Raw genomic sequence first — 21046 nt, 5'->3', positions numbered from 1 at the left:
AATAAATAATCGGTTAATAAGTTTTCTTAACACCTACAACCTCCTATCAGATTCTCAGTATGGTTTTCGCCCGGGCTTAAGTACTGAAGATGCTATCCTGGACCTAACGAAAGATATTACAAAACAGCTAGATAGTAAGAAAAAGGCCTTGTGTATATTCCTAGACCTTAAAAAGGCGTTCGATACCGTCTCTGTCTCCACTCTGATAAGTAAGCTGTATAAAATTGGTATTAGAGGATCATTTTTAACTTTAATCAGTGACTATTTACATGCTCGTACGCAGAGAGTAAAGCTTGATGATAAAACTATTAGTAAGGATGTTTCTACTTCTGAATACGGTGTTCCACAGGGTAGTGTCCTTGGACCTACCCTGTTCTTAATATACATCAACGACCTAACTAACTTAAAACTACTAAATGGAAGAGTGTTTTCGTACGCAGATGATACTGCACTACTTTTTCACGATGACAACTGGAATGACGTTTTCAAAAAGGCTGAAATTGGTCTTACTAAAGTAATAAAGTGGCTTAAACTGCATTTATTGTCTCTCAACACCAGCAAAACGAACTATATTGCCTTCTCAATTCGTGACAACACGCAACCTGATGAAAAATTAAGCATAACTGCCCATACTTGTCTTTCAAATAACTTAACTTGTAATTGCTCTTTAATAGAAAAGGTAAAGTCAACAAAGTATCTCGGCATAATTATTGATAAAAACCTATCATGGTATCCTCAGCTTGAGCTGGTTGCGAATAGAGCTAGGAAACTGATTTGGCTCCTTAAGTTCCTTCGTGATATATCTAATAAAGACCTTATTATTTACATTTATAAAACTCTAGTACAATCAATACTCACATATTGTCTACCTATTTGGGGTGGCACATATAAAACTAAATTTATTGGAATCGAACGCGCGCAGAGAGCCATATTAAAGGTAATACTACGTAAAAGAAAATCATTCAGTACTTATGAGTTGTATAAGCAAGCGAATGTTCTTACAGTGAGGCAATTATATATTCTTCAATGTATCTTAAGGGTCCATAAAAACTTGCCTATTAACACAAAAACACTTGAGAAACGTAACCGATATGCAGTAATAAAATTTAAAACTTCTAACACAGTATTTGCTTCTAACCAATTTTGTAATAGTTCAGTATCAATTTATAATAAAATAAACAGAGTGTTAAACCTATACGGAATGACTTACAAAGAATGTAAAAAAACCACTACTTCATGGCTTAAATCATTGAGTTATGAAGATACTGAAGAACTTTTGAAAACCTAACACTAAAGAAATGTTCTAGCTCCTGATTATCACAAAATTATAAACATTAGGTATATACTAGTAATAATATTATTGGATATAATATACCTTACATAGACATACATAATTATATTTACTACAGGTATTTCAATAACTGAAATTTAAAAAATAATAATATATATATACATACAGTAATATGCTAATACTTAAACTGGTATGTTTGCATTATATCGATATATAAATAAATACATACATTAAAATATATATTACTTTAATATTTATTATATTAGGATATCTTAAAATATATTTAATATTGTATATTATAGATTATACTAAGTTTTTCATGTATACGATACAGAGCACAAAATAATTTAGATACCTACACATACGAGTATAGTTAACTATCTACATCGAATACTGACACACCTTTACCTTAAGAAACTCATAAAATAAAATAAGTACCTAATATGTTTTGAATATTTTTATAAGTACCTATATCAAAATTGTTTTATATAGGTACTTAAAACTTGTATTAAGTGGCATTGGCACATTCAAGAAGGAGGGGCTCTTCTACTACAGGTTTTTTAAACTTACAAGAAGAGACCCACAATGTAATAACATTAACTATTGTAAGTAACAACAATAAAGAATTTTGATTTTGATTTGATTTTGTTAGGGACCTAAATTTTAAGGCTTTATAACATGGGTATACTCCCGCGAGTATTATAAATAACAGTAAGGAAATACGTTTTCGCCACAGTCGGTGTCGTAAACCCGCAACAGACAGTTTTTCCTGGAAGCGGAATCTCGAGCAACTAGTTAAATGCGGGCAATTGAGTCTATTTCATTAGGAAAGATGCAGATCTGCTCCCCTCCGCCCCAGTTTTATGATTCAAAGGAAATAAATGGAGTCTTTACGCTTGAACTTTGCTGGCCGTTGCGGTTTATGAATTTCACGAATTTTCCCTGAGTGAATTGCGGATCTCACAGTCAAAAGGAAAATGAAGATTTCTGTTAGTACTACTTAAAATTTTGATACCTGCAATTGTAGATTCAAAAATCCAAAATTCCGCAATGCAATATTTTAACACGTTGTAGCGAACAAACCTTTACTTATAGATCTCTTCCTCAGTCCAAAGTACCTACTCTGCTATTAAGACATACTTGTTATTTTCTTATTTAAACACCTTTATTAAGTTAGAGAAGGATATATTCTGCTTCAGATATTCAATATTATTTGTCTCCTAAATTGCAGATACCCAAAGACCTTTATAAGGTGCCGCTACATACGCGAGCGGTTAAACGCAAGCTCAACTAACGCCGCCTAATGAAATAAAATTGTAACATCCGTTAAGCCTTCCGTTAACCTTAAGCCCCAGTTTCATATATTTATAAACACTGTATGGTATACTATACACAGTTACAAAAATGGACTCATCATACTCGGTTAGATTACGTGGGATTAGGTGTTGACTTTTGATACATCTGTCAAGAATTTAATATGAAGAAGACGTATATATATCCCTTGTTATGATCTAACCGAGTATGATGAAACTAGACCTAAAGCTTGTTGAGCGTTTAGGTGTTCTATCCATCTTCTCCCCCGCAGTTGGAGTGGCTGCTCGCAGACAACTCGCCGGCGGCGGCGGTGGCGGGGCTGCGGCGCGTGCTCGCCAACGGCTCTCTGTCGCTGGGCGCGTTCCCGGCGGCGCGCTACCGGCGCGACGTGCACGCCGCCGCCTACCGCTGCCGGCTCGGCCTGCGCGCGCACGCACTGCTCACCCGGACTGTGCATGTGCATGCAGGTGGGAGGTTCTATAGATTACTAAATTGAGAAGATTACTACGCTCTAAACTAGTACTTTTGGGAAACTATCGGGTTACTAGGTATCCAGAATGTTCCGAAATGGAGTAAAAAACAACGCTTCGCTACATCAATAGATGTAATATACTCAAATACGCTTCGCTTAAGGTATCTAAGGGGCTATATAGACACATTCATGGCTCGTGCTAGACAACGGCTCTCTCTCGCTGGGCGCGTTCCCGGCGGCGCGCTACCGGCGCGACGTGCACGCCGCCGCCTACCGCTGCCGGCTCGGCCTGCGCGCGCACGCACTGCTGACCCGCACTGTGCATGTGCATGCAGGTGGGAGGTTCTATAGATTACTAAATTGAGAAGATTACTACGCTCTAAACTAGTACTTTTGGGAAACTATCGGGTTACTAGGTATCCAGAATGTTCCGAAATGGAGTAAAAAACAACGCTTCGCTACATCAATAGATGTAATATACTCAAATACGCTTCGCTTAAGGTATCTAAGGGGCTATATAGACACATTCATGGCTCGTGCTAGACAACGGCTCTCTCTCGCTGGGCGCGTTCCCGGCGGCGCGCTACCGGCGCGACGTGCACGCCGCCGCCTACCGCTGCCGGCTCGGCCTGCGCGCGCACGCACTGCTGACCCGCACTGTGCATGTGCATGCAGGTGAGAGGTTTTAAAAATTACTAGATATTAGAAGATTATAGCGCTGAGTTTCCCAGAAATTGTACTTTTGGGATACTATCCAGAACGTTCGTTTTGGGATATTATTCAAATCGTAGATGTAATATACGGAAATGTGCTACGCGTAAGGTAAATAAGGGACTATGTACGAAACACAAGAGCGCTGACGTGTAATCAGGGGACAGTAATCCCGATGCGTAGCTAATCAGGCTAATCACGCTTAGTGCAAGGAAGGGCCTAACATGTAAATGCATTTTACATAAAATTTTACAACTAGAATTTTTTTGTAAACTTAGATTTTCTTGTCTAACTCGTAATTCAGTCCGACCATTTGATAACTAGGTCATAGGGATAAAATGTTAGCTGAATTATAGCGAGTGGGTCGGCCGGACCGGCATTTATCAAACGGCTATGGAGTAAAGCGCGGTAAGTCGACCGCTAACCGACAAAGGAAAGACTTTTCTTTTCAGCTTTTTACGGGTACATAAAGAAATGGCTGATGCACTACTGAGACTAAGTGCCTACGCAATACTTACCTGTTTCACATTAAGTTCTGATGATTCCGGAGAAATATAAATACTAAAGCGTACGATGTAGTTTGTTTTGCAAATACGAAATGTAAGTCTCCACTTTCTTCTCAGAAACCAGATAATACTTATGTATGTCAGGTTGAAATTCTCATTTATATTTTATGTAAACAAAGTACACAAGGTGATTCAATAGAATGTTTTGTACTTTGAATTTCTGGTAGCAGATCCCATACCCATTCCTATGCTCGAAAGGTAAAATATCCCCATTGTTATTACATATTAACAAGGTGTCTATAACCCCCCCCCCCCCCTTTTTCTACCCCCAACAGTACTAAACTCCCCGTGGGAGGTGCACGTGCCGGACGAGTACGTGATGGCGGGCAACTCGGCCGTGCTGCGGTGCGTGTCGCCCGCGCACGCCGCTGACCGTGTCGCCGCGACCGACTGGCTCGCGGACGACGGGCTCAGCGTCTTCGATAAGCAGTACTTGGGTAAGTGAGGATTGTATTTTTATCATTTTAACCCCACATCGTTTTGATGGATTTGGGCGAAAACCAACATTTATTTTTTGTAGCTTTATAACGGTTAACATATTAATGAGTACAGCATTGTCAAACAAGCACGTAATATTAGAATCAGGCTGCGTTTCCAGTAGGCAAACTTTACTTTTACTCTCGTTACCAAGCGCGCGTAATGTTGGAAGTTTGAACGTAGAATTGACCTCAAAATTTGCAAATTGTAAATACTTGGCATGCTAAACTGATACACCGCTAACTCAGTCGGCGGCGATCCTACAGGAAACCAGCCTTATTATTATGTGCTTAACCCGTGATGGTGCACAGTATGAGTGTCTCTGTATGACATATTTCTTACATGTTTCAATAAGGATAATCATTAGTCCAAATACGTTATAAAAACGATTTTCTCAAGACTTCATCCACATCAAAGCGCGTATCAAGTGGGGAATGACATACGCAATTAATTTTTCATCGCGTATCTTATATCCGGGGAAATAAATTTTAGGACGACGTAAAAAAACAACCATCTCTTTTTTTCCGCTTTCAGCTTTTAGTATGCAAATGAGATTTTCTGTATAAATATATTATGCTTGTACAAACGGAACTTAATATTCGTAGACGGTCGACGTAATAAGGACATGGATTTCTGAAATTATAATTACTTATACTACGACATGACTCAACGATTAAAGTATAAAACAACTCGTGAAACTCGGGATCCATGCATGTCCCAAAAATAATGTAAATGTAATTAAGGATTTGAAAATACCCGAAGACACTCAATTCAAATGAGTCTACTCCTATTCAATTTAGTTTCATCGTGGTTATTATCAGGACCAGCCTACGGCCAATTCAGCAAGCAGATTACAACAGCTCTGTCGGAAAACTCGGCAATCTAAATTTTCTTCGAGTGACCCCATTTCTGATATAATCCATCAGAGGTCCCAAGTAGCATCTGCAATTTCATTATGAAATATAAATAACTAAGTGTAAATTACGAATGCGGAAGCATGATCAAGATCGTCAATTTTTTTTGTTAATCCTGTTTAGTTTCCCACTGCTAGGCAAATTTTATTTACATAAAAAATATTTCGAGTTTATAATGTGCTACCTATATTTAAAATCATCCGATTTTAGTCCGAAATTTGCTTTATAGGTAAGGTAGGTACACATTTACAATGTATTTATTTGGTGTAGATAAAGAAAACTTTATAGTATTTTAATGGTTGCGATGGTTTTAGCCCGTGCATTCTAGATTTAGGTTAACGACATACCTTCCAAGCAACGTATTTTTATTACTTTGCATTTTAGATATTAAAATCCTGAGAGAAAGATTCCGTCTTCTCTAAATTTATACGTACAACATTTTTCTAGAGAGCATTATGGTACCTTTTCCCAAATCAAAGAGAATCCATTCTATTCTATTCTGAGAGGGGTTGAAGTTTCTGTACGTGACATAGTTACCATTATTTATTTGATGAACAAATTACAATAATTTTACCTTGAATATGAATCATGGTTCTTCAAAGCTACATATGCTTTCTACTACGCCGTAGCAGTCGTAGCTGAATTGAACTTTAGTAGTATAACGCACGTAGCACTCGTAGTAGGTGCGTAGCAGTCGTAGCACTGACAAATTACACGACTGTATTGGCGTATTTCTGTCTCAGTGTATCGTTGCAATTCTTTTTGCTTTGAGTCATTATATGAGGCTACCAAAAGGCCGAAGTGAACCTTTTCCATTCTGAGTGTCATTTTCTTTAAGTACCATCTCTTAAAGGAGGTTGCCAATCGTCCGGCTGATTTCCGACTAAAATACTAGGGATCGGAGAGTTTACACATGAACTGAATAAGTATTATCAGTGCTGTTCTTTTTAGCGATTTCAGAGTCACAGCCCCATATTAAATAAGCTCAGTATGTCAAGTAAATTTACCTTACAACGGAAACCTCACAGACAAATTTCCACCCTGTATATAATAGTATGCAAATATATTTTTTCGCGAATTTCCAAAAGTCGTAGAACAAAACATTTACACAATGACCCCATGAGTTACCCCTTTTCTTACTATACCTTTTTTAACACCCTGTATATTTTCCCCCGTAGACTCAAAGTACCAGCTGCTGGACGACGGCTCGCTGTTCGTGAGCGCGGTCAGTCCGGCGGACCGCGGCGCGTTCCGGTGCCGCGTCCGGGACCGCGTCACCGGACAGCACTACACTAGCCAGTATTATGGTGAGTTGTAGCTGACTATTTAAGGGCCACTTGCACAAACAAATTAAATCTAGATTTAGGGCCACTTGCACCAACATATTAAATCTAGATTTAGTGTTAAATCTCGATTTACTGTCAAGTTTTGTATGGATTGACGTAGATTATGACTTTTGACAAGTAATTCTAATATTCTACGTCAAAAAAATAAACGATTTCATTTCATTTCATTTCTTAAATCAAGATTTGACACTAATAATAGAGACAATGCTAACTTTGTAACGGGTAGAAGATAGGAGATTTTTTACCACGCAGTGTCAGAAAATTACAAAGAATAATGGTTGCCCTAACGCTAACTTGTTGCAGTGGAAAAGTTATTATGTAAACAATAGAAAAAACAATATATTAGAAAAAACTTACACACAAAATAAATATGAAGGGCTTTAAACAAAAATACCAATTCATTTTTAGATAGTAAAAATATCATACCAATTTATTTTTAGTTTTAGGTTTTTTTTCATGTTATTACAATTCCGTGTTATATTTACCTCGAACATAACCGATCAAATAAAAATAACTTATTCGTTGCAGTACAACGCCCATATACAGCGGATATTGGCGTTGCAAATCTGCGTAAAATCGTATCTAAAACTGGATCCCACACATTGTAGCCGGATATTGAACAATAACTTTATTTACAATCGATATACTACATGCGGAAATTCTACATCTGTGCTAGTATAAAATATTAAGGTAAAAATAACGGAATTTTATTGAGGGTTTTAATAAAAATCTTTCAAATTTAATGCACTTGTCAATTTAGCTCCAGTTTCACAATACTCTGTTAGATCATAACAAGGGATTAGTTTGTCAAAAATTTTATATAGAGATGAGGTATAATTGATGACATTACAATGTAACAGGGGTGTTAATGATCTAACAGGCTATGGTAAAACTGGGGCATAGTATCTGAGATAAGAATATAAAATTTCAGTACTTATGAAAATACTCATTTGTAACTTATTGTGTAAATCTAATATTTATTCACTTATGTTCCCCCTACAGGTCACATAATAGTGACGGAGCCGAAGGGCAGCGTGCGGCCGCGCGTGTCGGTCGAGGCGCGCGTGCGCCGCGTGGCGGTGGGACACGACGTGCGCCTCCCATGCGCCGCGCACGCGTGGCCCGTACCTACCTACAGGTACGTATTTGTGAAGATTTGTGTGAAGATAGCAAGATTTCAGTTTAGGTTTTTATTTTTAGTAAGTACAACTCACAACCGCGGTGGATTACAAAGTAAAACTATAGGCTCTAATTCATCTTCATAGCAGCCGAATATAAATTTACTTCCACAATAATATTAAGATTAATCGAATTTAAAACAGGTTTGATAGGAGTTTAACTAGGTATGCTATTGGACAGATTCATAAGAGTTGCCTAGTGCTTATCGTTAGGAGAAGTAGTACGAACTTATATGTTCCTTGGTCTAGTGGTAGGACCGTATAGCAAGGAATGTAAGTACTACTTATTTTGTTTATAGAGTCCACAAGTAATTTTACGGCTGATAAAAGTCAAAAGTCGTTGCTTCTTCATAGATCGTCCATTACATAACACTTTCAATTTATTTTTTCGCGTCCTGTTTCATTTATATAAGGCATACCAAACATTAGTTACCTCTGCTTAGTTGTTCATAGTATCTTATAAATAATAATGAGAATAAGTTTGAGTAACCTATAAAATAGTAGCGTATCCTTTATATTTTACCGAAGCTGTGCTCATATTTACAAAGACTTGTATTTTAAACTTAATAATATTCAGCCTTAGCTATTTTGAATATAACATTTCCAGAGCAATGTTTAGGTCCCATGAGGATGTTTCGGCCCATTTCTGAAACATGTATTCTTTCTGTATACACAAGAATATGTCTAGGAACATGAAATAGAAATAAGCTTTACATTTTCTTCCTTCTATTAAATTCGCAAAAGGGTTTTTCTTTTCTTTTTGCGTCATTGAGCCGTATAATACGGTTTTAACTGTAACATGCTTTCTTAGGGCAAAAATAAGATGGAAAAGATTTATTCGGTAAAAGATACCATTATACTGTATACTATGTATATCCTCGGTTTTTTCATTCTATCCGAGCACTGTTTGTTTCACTGTGTTTTTTAAATAAAATGAGTTTTTTTGATATTATAGTTGTACAATACATAATGAATACTTAATTGTATAGTCAGAAAAGTACCTAGGTAATGTAAAAGATTAACCCATTGCAATGAGAGTAGTGTATGTACATTGTACATTATAGTAAATGTGTGTTGGTTAATACTAACCTACCTACAACAGAAGACCCATTACAATGCAACTCAGTTTCAATTACTTTGCACATGGCAAACATGTTACAATACGCGTAAACTTTAATCTGGTGTCGCCAACAAAATAAATAAAAATATAAACAGATGAATTGAGAACCTCCTCCTTTTTTCGAAGACGGTTAATAAGATACCCTATGATGCGTGAGTCAAACATCCAAGACACAACATTACGAAGTTGTAAAATTTTCTTGGTACCGTACACTGTTGCATACTACGCGGTGTCACCTGTGTATCCGCCTGCTAAAAGGTTTCGCTCGTCGCTGAACAAACAATGTTGCGCATGAAAGACGTCGCAACAGACGCTTCAAGTCGCCTTAGAAATGGGAGCTCCTCTTTACATACTACACGTAAATCGGAAAGAAACTCTTACTTTGATACCGTTACAAAGATTCTGTGAGACGAGAGTACTAAGCTGATCTATAGAGTGATGTATGCTGGGAGTAAAGTACATAATAAATTTGGCAGAGAAACAAGATTACATACCGACATTTTTGAATGCTCAATAAGTATGTAGGTAGCTTACATATGTAATGGGTCAGTAATTTATGTTGAAGAACCGGTGGATAGTAGGATTCACTGTGGTCTTTTTTGGGATTAAATGTATCGTAACCCACTGAAACTGAACATCTCACTGTCACACTTAGAAACAAACTTTGTTTCACTTTACTTGATCTATTTTAGTTGGAACTTTCAAACGATTGTACCAGTTTCGAGCATTTCTGACAGAACAAATGAAAAGGCAATCTCCGTGACTTATTTCTGTCCTTTATTTCTACGAGGACGAATAAAGTTTAAAATGTAGGCGCAAGGAATATCTTTGTATTAATGCATGTTGTTTATACATGGTCTTTATCATTCATAAGGTACTTTAAGTCTGCGCCTAAATAAATAGTAACAGTAGTTACTTACATTATTGTTGTAGGTATTTACATTTGTTTTTTTTAGCTCAATATATAAAATTGGTTTACCTAAAAAAAATACAAATATAGGTAAGTAGTTGTTATAAATGGAAACTTCTGTGAACTGAATAGCTTTACAACTCGACATAGTTTAACATGAAAAAGACTGTTCGCAAAACTTTCAAAGTTTCAGGTTTCCCAAGTTAAACAAATTCAACACAATGGCTGTCACGGTTAAGTTATATTCGCTGTCATGTCATTTATTCCGGAGTATTTCGGGACATTATTGCATTCTGAAGGAAACGGCTGGAACACGCAACTCATTACTCGCTGGAAACTGGAAACTTTTCATTCTGTCTAGACGTTTCGTGAACCGCCTGAAACATTTCCGCCTCGCACGGAAACTGCATCTTAAATAATATTTAGTCTACACTAAATGGCTAGCTGAACAGCTACATTTTGCGAGAGCCATGTGCGGATGACGTTAAAGAATTACTTCGCATGCAAAGTTGGATCGTGGCAATTATTGTTTGTAATTACTTAGCGGCTTATGCATTGCTTGAATATTATTTTATTATAAATATTTTTTTATTACGAGACCCGTGCTACAGCAATATGTTACTATTTGTAAATAATATAATTATGATTTTTTATGCTGAGTATTTACAATATTAAAATATGCAGCCTACGAATGTTTTACTGCATAAAAACACATAACTACAATCATACATCTCGTAGGTACATCAAAATGTGTACAACTAATTAGTTCACAGCTACTCTAAGACCGAGCAAGTTGGCGCATACTTGCAGCGAATCCTGTAAACTGTAAGTTCAAGTTAAACACGGAAGCGTCCATCTAAGTTGCGAACATGTTACGACTGTCGCCCCACTTGCGCTGCTTAACATGTGCTTAACTAACTGGCTCGGAACAACGAAACAAACGCACAAGTTCCCATCTACCTACTTATAGATAATTTAATTTGTTTACACATTCCTGATATAACAACAAATTAAAATGTATGTATGTGTAACTAGTTTACAGTCCTATTCTCTGAACCTGATTAAGTAGAGAATATTGTTTACTTTTTCCACTTTTCGAAATTTTACAATAGTCGGGCTATGCTATATTTTACTTATTTTTTTCATCAATTTACATAATATGAGTTTACCTAAAATAACTGTTGGGAAACTAAATAGGTTCTGATTATAATACATTGTGTTAGACGTATCGTATTGGGTCTGTAAACAAGGGAAGAGCAAATAATATATTCCTACGAATACGTTTTGTTACATGATAGACCCAACATCTTTTATCGTAGCTTTCTAAAGTAAAATCAATATGTGTGGATCAATACCATTGTATTATACTCTCCTCTATTTAACTAAATATCTTTTAAGACTCTTTCAATGCATTCATGCGAACATTTACCAGCCAACCGTCTACTAAATAGACGATAAACTTTCATTCCCCCATTGAGTGGAAAATCTGCGGCATGCAAATGTCCCTGCATTTTCAATCCTTTTCAACGGTATTCCTGAAAGAATGTCGTATATAAGATTGGGCTGCAAATAGTCACTCTATTCCCTCGCCTTGCCAAAGATATTACAGGACATTACCACTGCAGCTGTATTCTCAGTACCTACTTTAACTTCAACGGCCGAGCGCAGTGCCGTAGCCTGAATCACAACAGTTACATTTACATTGATCTACTAAAAATGACTTATTCATGTTAAAAAAATGTGTTTAGCCATTTACATTTCTGTCAATAAATATGTTTAATTCAATTGTAGTTTTCCGCTTTTTTACTTTTCCCAGTCCGAATCAAGGTTATTTTGGGGGGAGTTCTCTTTAATTGTTTTGATTTTAATAATCTAAGTGAGGTATAACTAGTAGGTATTACTGTGGAGTTTAATCTAAATCCATTTACTTAGTAGTTTTTGCATGAACTAGTAACATACTCACATAATCACTCATTTATATTATTAAGTTTTGAGTCAAATGGTATTAAAACAAGTTTATCCCTCATAAGATTGCTTTTCAAAAGTTCTACTTGTCTGAATAGGCAACCTGCTACTCCTGGATTTGAAGCCTTTCAGAGTTTACTGTAATAAGTGAGCTTGTAAGGAGTGTAAGCTCTATAGAAGTTACTGCGGGATTTCCACTGAACGGGCAGATTAAATTAATTCGATACTGCAGCCCGGCTGAAGACTCTGGTTTATGTAACGTGTCTAGAAACACGTACCTTTGTAAGTACACTTACGAACTACTTAAAACTAAATACTATGGAAAGTAATAAGTATGGGAATTAAATTAATTTTATGTTTAAAAATGTGTGATTATTATCATAATCAACCTACTTTCATCGGAATATATAAAAATACTACAGATTGCAAATAGTAGGCGTTTAAAAAATGTACCTCTTTATTTATCGATTTGTTCCGAATTACTCGGTTCAGCTGAAGTAAATTCTGCGTAATACATCAGCCGTGCGACAGTAATGAAGATGAACGCGGGAATAAACACCGGAACACTTAGCAAGTGTCCGCTAGTGACGAAGGATTCCGGGACCGACGTGACAGGCGTAGAGACATTATTACTATAGGCCGCTTCACACACTGTTTACTTGTTTATTTAACTAGTTGCTACTATAATTTTAAAAATTAATTTAAAAATATTCATATCATCCACTACAAGCTTCGTCAAAAACTATACAAGATGTTGCAAAAAGGGTATACTGCCGAAACCTACATGTGCAGCATTTTATCTAAGCCCAAAAATTTAATCGGAATATCAAAATTCGCGAAAAAATATAAATGCGTAATAACATTAACTATAAAAATCGGTACAGTAGTTGTAGATCTCGATTACGTTTAAACTTACATACATTGCGTTGTTAAATTGTAGAAACGGAAGGCTTATTTCCTACTCGTTCAGATTTAATGTAGCGTGCACTTTTAATTCCCTCCAAATGGAACAGTTACTTTGGCCATTCCATCCCGATAGTTATTGGCTAATTAATATTTACATAAGCCAGTATAAATGTGTGAAGTTTGGCCATTAGCTTTCGAAGCGGATTAACTGTGAAATAGTGGCTGTTGAGTTGAACCTAACTGCAAGAGTTATTTTAAAATTTTCCTGCTATCGCTTTGGATAGATTGCGGATTGACTGATACATTTTCAGAACATAGCCATGGAACTATTTAAATGTATTGTGTAAAATGAAAAAAAAAAGTGATAAATATTTCTAAAAACAAACTTTGACAAAATAACGCTTTACATTTCGGTTTAAGGGTTGGTTCAAACCAACTAAAGCGATGGTGAATTGGTGATAGTAGGAAAAATAGACAATAGCACCACCGTTAGTGGATATGGCACTAACTTGGATTTGGAACCATATATCATAGCAGTAAATTTTATGTATCCGTATTTCATTTGGTTTTCGTTGAATACATGAAAATGTGTGCACCAAAAATATCTAGGTAGGTATATCCAACAAAGTTGAACATACAAAAAGTATACATTGTAGAAAGGGAACCACTATAATTTAGTTTTGTATCTCAAATGACTCAAATGAAAACACGAGAGATTGTATGTAAGTTCGTAACATAGGAAAATTCATACCACCAAATTTATCAGACATAAAGTAACTATAGGTACCTACATAAATACATTTAAATACTTAGTTATTTTTTATAAGTAAATAGGAATTATGAAGTATGACATTTTCTTGAGGTTGCTAGGCTTTATGTCCTCCTATATTGTATGTATTGTTATGTTAAATATTTATGGTGTATACTTTATAACACTAAACCCTTTTCATCCAAAAATCTTTCCACCCAAAGGTTGTCAGGAAGAAATCGCTTTAAACGATAAGACCGCCATTTGTTAGTTTCATTTTTTTTTAATTGTGTCCCTATTTTTAACCAACATCGAAAAAATTATGGTTCTCAATTCGTCTCTATGTACCTATGTTTTTTTTGTGTATAAAATTAAATATAGGACCTCTTATCTTATCTTAACCGCGCCTACCTCCTCCAGATGGTTCCGCGAGCACCGCGAGACCCTGACCCCCCTGGAGGACTCGTCCACCTGGCCCCGCGCCTCCATCCTCGGCGGCGGGGGGCTCCTCCGCATCAGAGGGGTGCGCCGCGAGGACGCCGGCCGCTTCGTGTGCTGGCTGAACAATACTGCTGGTGGCGAGGCCGTGCATTTCACGCTCAGTGTTACAGGTAAATAATAATATATGTGTTTTAATGGTAAATATAGTTGCGAGCAATGTAAAAGTTGACTTAAAAAATGTGGTAAACAAATTTAATAATAAATTTTTTTGTCCAACACTATGTAGGATTTGAACTCTATTTACGTTTTTGGTTGGTAATATTCTGATGCGCTGTTAAATGTAGGTTCTTACTTCAATATTGCATACGGCGTTATTAAGCTAGTCTTTTCCGTTTGGGAGTATTTTGGGGCTATTGTCACTGGAACTTTTTCATTTCTTATGAGTGTAGTTGAAGTAGATTATACTCTGTCCATTATATGTATTATTGGTTTCTTGAAATTCGAAATACCATACATATTTGACAACTGCAAAGGAAAACCAACTTTACTGACCAGACATAAGGAAACGTCTAAACTACAATAACATAGTGGAAGCTCTATAGTTGGTTAAACTACAAAAAACTAAAAAACTAAACTAAAAAATAAATTTGACTTATTGTCGGCAAACCTGCCCACAAGATACGCGCGGTGGTACGAAGTGGGATAGATAATTGAGTATTGTAACATAATATTATTATGTATAGATCTTTATAGTTACTTAGGCTGGTAGGTACCTACGTCTACATAAGTTTGTTAATTGATTGATGTCTTGGTTCATTGATTGATATTATTATTAATAATAGTGATAGATCTGGTACAATGCAAGCGACAAACATAGTAATTACCATTAATTAGATCTCGAAATTGACTTGCGAATTGCGATCCAGTTGGCTACCTATAATTTATCTCTTTGATAACTCATTACCATAATAACTATAGGTACCTAAGTACATAATTAACTACATATTTATAAGTATCAGAAAGACCTAGAAAGTTTCACCTCACAGATACTGTTAATCAGAAAGAAGCTACAATGTTTCATCTAACATTAGTTTTGGGAATTTATTTACCTGTACGGTTTCAAACAACCTATTTTTGTTTTTATTTCATAAACTGCGACTGAATCAATAGAGTCTTATATACTAGGTAATTGAATAGAACAAATAGCATGTACTAGGTACTCAACTCATAATCTTTGAACACGGGTCAATTCTCCCGGGAGCCTCTTGTTTGGAGAGCCAAGACTGGATTCAAGGATGACGTAATTATAAACTCTACACTAATTCGCCGAGGGAGCATGCCAACAAAACATATTATATTACATAATGTAATATACTTCGAACAAAACAAAGCAAACTGGCAGCTCCCGGAAGCACAAATTATGGACAATCCCTATCTAAATTCCAATCCAACGGTGACATTTATTTGTACTTCCAAACAATTCAGTTATCCAACTGACCGCATCGAATATTCCCGAACTCCTATAAACTTTTGCTCCTAATATTCCGCTAAAACTTTTTATTTCCTTTCAGAACCCATCTCGGTTCGCGTGAAGCCCGAAGTTGTTCGGAGTAAATTGAAATCTAACCTCACTTTTGAGTGTAAGATATCTGGGCACCCGGTCGAGCAGGTGCATTGGGTGCACGACGGACGGCCGCTGAAGCCGACTGAGAGGGTGCAGGTGTCAGAAGACGGCCTAAGAATACATATCTCCAAAATGCAAAAAAGCGATTTGGGGTTCTACCAATGTTTCGCCAGTAATTCCAAGGATCAAGCCTATGGGATCTCTGAGCTTTATGAAGGTAAGATTTTCTTTTAAACCTAATTCAATAATATATAAACTTTATTAATTAAGGCTTATACACCTACTATTCTAGATATAATAAAGTTCTTAAATACATAACACGGCAGAGAAAACCGACATAAGATAGAACGTTGAAGATTTCCGTAAGATTATTTCACAAGTGTCGTCCCTCACACGTTCCCCGAGCTTGTTCAACGGTCATCTGCGAACAAATACTACGTCACGTCACAAAGGGTATCTTTATCTCTTTGGTCCAGAGAGGGGGGTGGGTTCAACGTTGGCTCAGCGTTGCTATTTGCACAGCGCGATGGATGACCGCGGGCCCGCTGTAGGGGCGCTTGTTCTGCTAAGCTTGTACTACAGACATGAGTTGTGTCCGTATTGAGTTGGAATTACTGTAAAAGAACTTTGGGAATCTACTTATGTTATACTAGCTGTTCCCGCGAGCTTCATTTCGCCTTAAAAAGTTTTCCCGTGTGAATCCGTCAGCTAACTCCGTACCAAATTTCGTTATAATCAATTAAGGCGTTTTGACGTGAAGAGGTAACAAACATACACTCGTACTTAAAAATATTCTCATTTATAATATAAGTAGGATTTCCCAAAAATGTTCTCCCACATAATATTCATACGCAATTTAACATTATGAGTGTAGTTAGTTTATCAGTAAGCTTTTAAAAGTGAAGCTTTTTAAGTTTGGCTTAATTTATCGTCTTTGTTACACGGCCATAAGGCTAGATCTAGTCAATTCAGATTTCTAATATCGAGATAATATTAGTACCTAAGTAGGACTATCTCCTACTACTTATTCTTGGTGTCGATGACCGTACCCCGACTACTTAGACTTACTGTACTAAGTATATTTTTTTTGCTAGCATACTATCAAATTGTGAAATAGCTTAGCAGAAATGGCCATACCTCTACACAGAGATTCACAAACTACGTCGGGAAAATATCTACTGACCAAAATAAACACTCAGATACAACATTGTTGCTTAGGATTTTCTTTTTATGTGTGTTTATTTAAGTATTGAATGCAATTGCTTGTTTTCTCTAGATGTTATTATTTATATTATGATATAAATATTATTAATTTTACATTATAGTTTCCATCCAACAACCGTCCAATGTAGACTGAAACTTCGCGTAAATGCTTCTTAGCAAACAGATAAAACCTGTTTTTTGTACATCAACATTATAGAATAAGTGTGCATATACGAGTAGGTATGTATCTTCTTTTTATGAAATTCACATGTAGGAAAAACCCGGGCAATGTAAATTGTCAAGCTGTGTAATCCCGAGGTAGTTAAAATGACATCTGGTTCTCGTCGGCCAGATAGCACACACCCCCCCTGTTGTACTTAATTATATTTTAACGACGATTTTACTTTGTCATGATCTTGTACATTGTAGAAAAACTCTATAAACATAACGTACGTCCGTCACTCCGTCACAATGACCGCTCGGCCCCCGGCTAGACTAACACACAGGGTGTTTGCAGATTCTGAGCGGCGCGCCCCAGCCAACCGCTCGCGGCGAGCGCCCTACGCCCGCAGTGCGCACACACATGACACCGACTGGAACTTCACTGGCACTAGGGGTGAGTACTTGTATGTGTAATAAATAAATATTTGGGACATCTCACACACGGCCATCCGACCGAAAGCTCAGGACTACCTGTGATATGGGTGACGGATAGTTGATATATCAACACAAATACATAGATAAAAACATAATAGAAACGACAACCAGACACAAGGCAAACACAAATGCTCATGCTCATCACACTAATGTTTGTCCTGGGATTCGAACCCACGGATACCTTGCTTTGGAAGCAGCTTCACTACCGTCGAGGCTGCGGTGCCGTCACGTATATGGATTTATGTACATGGATAAGGGAGGTCGAGGATTTTTCGGTCCTCATTATAAGTCGCCTATATCCAGCGGGCACACATATTACACCGATAGTAACTTCTGGCACTAGAGTTGAGTACTTGTATGTAGAGCCAAATTGCCCACACATAATTGACCCTTATAGTTGGATAAGGAAAGCTGAGGATTCGTTTGGTCCTCATTATAAGATGCGGTATGTCCACTGCGCATGGTACTGACTGGAACGTCACTGGCAAGTATTTCTGTTGTAGATAGGTAGGTAAGTATGTTGCGATAGTCATAAAATTGTCTAATAACTTTTAACAAGCTGTGCTAAGCTACTTTCAGGCAAACTACAATGTCACGCTAACTGCATCTTATAGCTTAACTTACTTACTTACTTACTTATATTTACATAAATATCTCCGTCCCCCGATACAGACAACTTTATGTAAATCTGACCCGAGTTGCAACGCAGTTCAGAAAGTCACACACCGCCAACTTACATAATGCATACAACGGGTATAAACATAAATTGATTAGATACATTACCATATTCGCACAGTTTATGGCATTTGGTTTATAACTGTTTCATACTCTTGAGCCTACCTATAATATATTATGAATATAAGTTAACGTTCTCGATTTGAAACCGGTTCTAAGTATCTAGCAGCTAAAGGTAAGGACGCAATAATATATTATTGTCATTAGAAATAAAAAAAATAATGATATTATATTCTCCGTATAGGCGCTGAAGCCACATTTCCTGTCAACATCTCAATTCAACTTCGCAAATGAAACTGACAAAAGTAGCGAGAACAAAGTAGGCTACACTTTCAGAAGCAACATTTATAATTCGTGACGCGGTACAAATGAAGTTGAAAACATTGCTAGTTGACTTTGCCCTGGAGGGTTACTTCAGCTTTATACAAAATAAACTGTGAACTCAAGCTATGATTTATTTTTTATTTATCTTTACATACACCACCATTACAGTTGAGGCACCAATGCGACAGTGTAGTAGCTATTTAAAATACAAGTAACAATCCAATATAAAAATACTTACTAATAATTTATCTACAGATACAACTTATTTACTATTTACAAAGGACTATAACTAATTAGATACAAGGACAACCTTGAAAATTCATTCAGTGTACATGCGCACACATCAATCGTGTCATTATGATGCAAGCGGTACGTTTCATGCTACGACATAAAGTGGTGGTTAGCGCAGAAGCTTAGTTTTTCGTAAGCTACAGTGGCCCTGAGCTAAAGTTTCCCAAGTTGGCAACTTGAGAGATCAATCTCAATCAGGCTGGAGACAGTGGAGGTAGTGGGAGGCTGATGCGATTATTTTGATCTATTGTTCTCACTACATTTAGAAAGACGAAATCATTCTTGCGACTCCACAGGCAAACCATTGGTTTGGATTGTTTTGGGAGTTGGATGTATTTCATTATTTGCGAAATAGTAAAATGTATAAACTTCTTACATACATAGTTAATACATAAACGATCAGCAAGATACATTTTTGTTATTATTGGTTGTATCTAATTATAAATAGAGATAAGTGTGTATTTTATTGACACGAATAGCTACTAGCCGCGAAAATATTTCAATCTGAAAATATTTGGCGTACCTAATATGAACAGTGATCGTCATACGACGATTTAATGAAAATTCTTCCAACTTGTGAAATAATTTTCATAGTTGACTCTCATACTCACACACGCTTGAGTTTTACAAAGAGTTGCGTATGTGTGTGTGTGCTAATCTGTGTAGTGTGTAACATCGACGCGGAGTTATGTCATATAATATTTAGGAGTGCATTTTTTCTGCTCGGATCCCCTGCAAACTATTAGAGTCAGCTCTTCAGTTCAAACAAAGGACTTGACTGGCGCAGCCCCGCCTGCCTCCGGGCAAGGGGTGACATCCACCCCTATGAATTTCACAATTAAGATCCTATCTCTTAGCATATAAAGTCGTTTTTACATAAACCTGTTAAGAGAAATAAGTCATTTCGGATCATTATCAATTCCCTCCTCGCTATTTGGTGTCGCAACCCTTCAGCCAGCTAAGTAGTGCCGCTACTCTCGACTACTTATTTCGCGACCCAAATGTAGGGAAATCCTCTTTTTGCCTCTTATCTCCGTTCCTGTGGGAGTGCCACCATTCATGGTTTGTATTTGAGGACAAATTCTATACCTACGGTGAAAATCAACGGCACATTTTATACTGAGTCAATATGCAGGAATTTGCTTGTGTACATAGTTACCAGCTTATAGTGTAGATTTTATCAGTGATCTCATACTAAGCCTATGATTATGGAACAGCTATAAATTGCGAACAAAAAATACTGTTTCATACATTCTAGTAGAGTATTATAACTTTACTTTGAAGCTGCAGAATTTTGTTGCTCTTTAGGTATGCCGGGTAGATGTCAAAGACCTCACAAATAAAAGTCCACCCTGTATAACGGGTAGAACAAACCTTGATTGAATTAGTTGGCCCCATGAAATCGAGTCTGATTCAATATAAAGAGCGGGCAAGAGAGCAGACGTATTGACTCAGAGCAGTCGGCCGACTGTTTGACTTCACCTTTCAAGTAATAAGATCTCCTCACCGAACCATTCCCAACTTTAGAAAACTGATGACCCGTCGAAATAAAATATAAAACGCTTTCATTTCATGCTTTTATTCAACACTGCAGCAGAACAAATTATTGTGTAAGGTTGTGGAGGAAAACTGAGTATATATGAAATACTCCTTAGGGGATTACGGTCTTGAAATTATAATCTACATCTAAGCTTGTTTTTGTGTAGGTAAGACTTCAAATTATTTTGTAACGTTTTTATATCGTGGATTTATACAGAACTAGCTACAACGTTTCATATAAGTATGTTATATACTAGATGCCACAGAGATATATTTTCGAAACGACGTCGAAATTGTAACTTTATAAATTAAGT

The 21046-nt window shown here is 36.8% G+C and overlaps 1 protein-coding gene across 1 annotated transcript in view; it reads left to right on the top strand.

The window, feature by feature from the left end:
- LOC105389611 (Down syndrome cell adhesion molecule-like protein Dscam2) overlaps positions 1–21046 on the top strand; it is a 152871-nt gene that overhangs the window by 98909 nt on the left and 32916 nt on the right. The window contains exons 4-10 of the mRNA XM_048628013.1: positions 2877–3072; positions 4630–4791; positions 6924–7052; positions 8094–8229; positions 14339–14529; positions 15931–16200; positions 17704–17802. Of these exons, the coding sequence (XP_048483970.1) occupies positions 2877–3072; positions 4630–4791; positions 6924–7052; positions 8094–8229; positions 14339–14529; positions 15931–16200; positions 17704–17802 (1183 nt within the window). The remainder of the gene's footprint in view (positions 1–2876; positions 3073–4629; positions 4792–6923; positions 7053–8093; positions 8230–14338; positions 14530–15930; positions 16201–17703; positions 17803–21046) is intronic.

Source organism: Plutella xylostella, chromosome 19, assembly GCF_932276165.1.
Source record: "Plutella xylostella chromosome 19, ilPluXylo3.1, whole genome shotgun sequence".
NCBI classification, from domain to species: domain Eukaryota; kingdom Metazoa; phylum Arthropoda; class Insecta; order Lepidoptera; family Plutellidae; genus Plutella; species Plutella xylostella.
The sequence above is the reverse complement of the archived record's forward strand: the minus strand, read 5'-3'. Positions and strand labels throughout refer to the sequence as shown.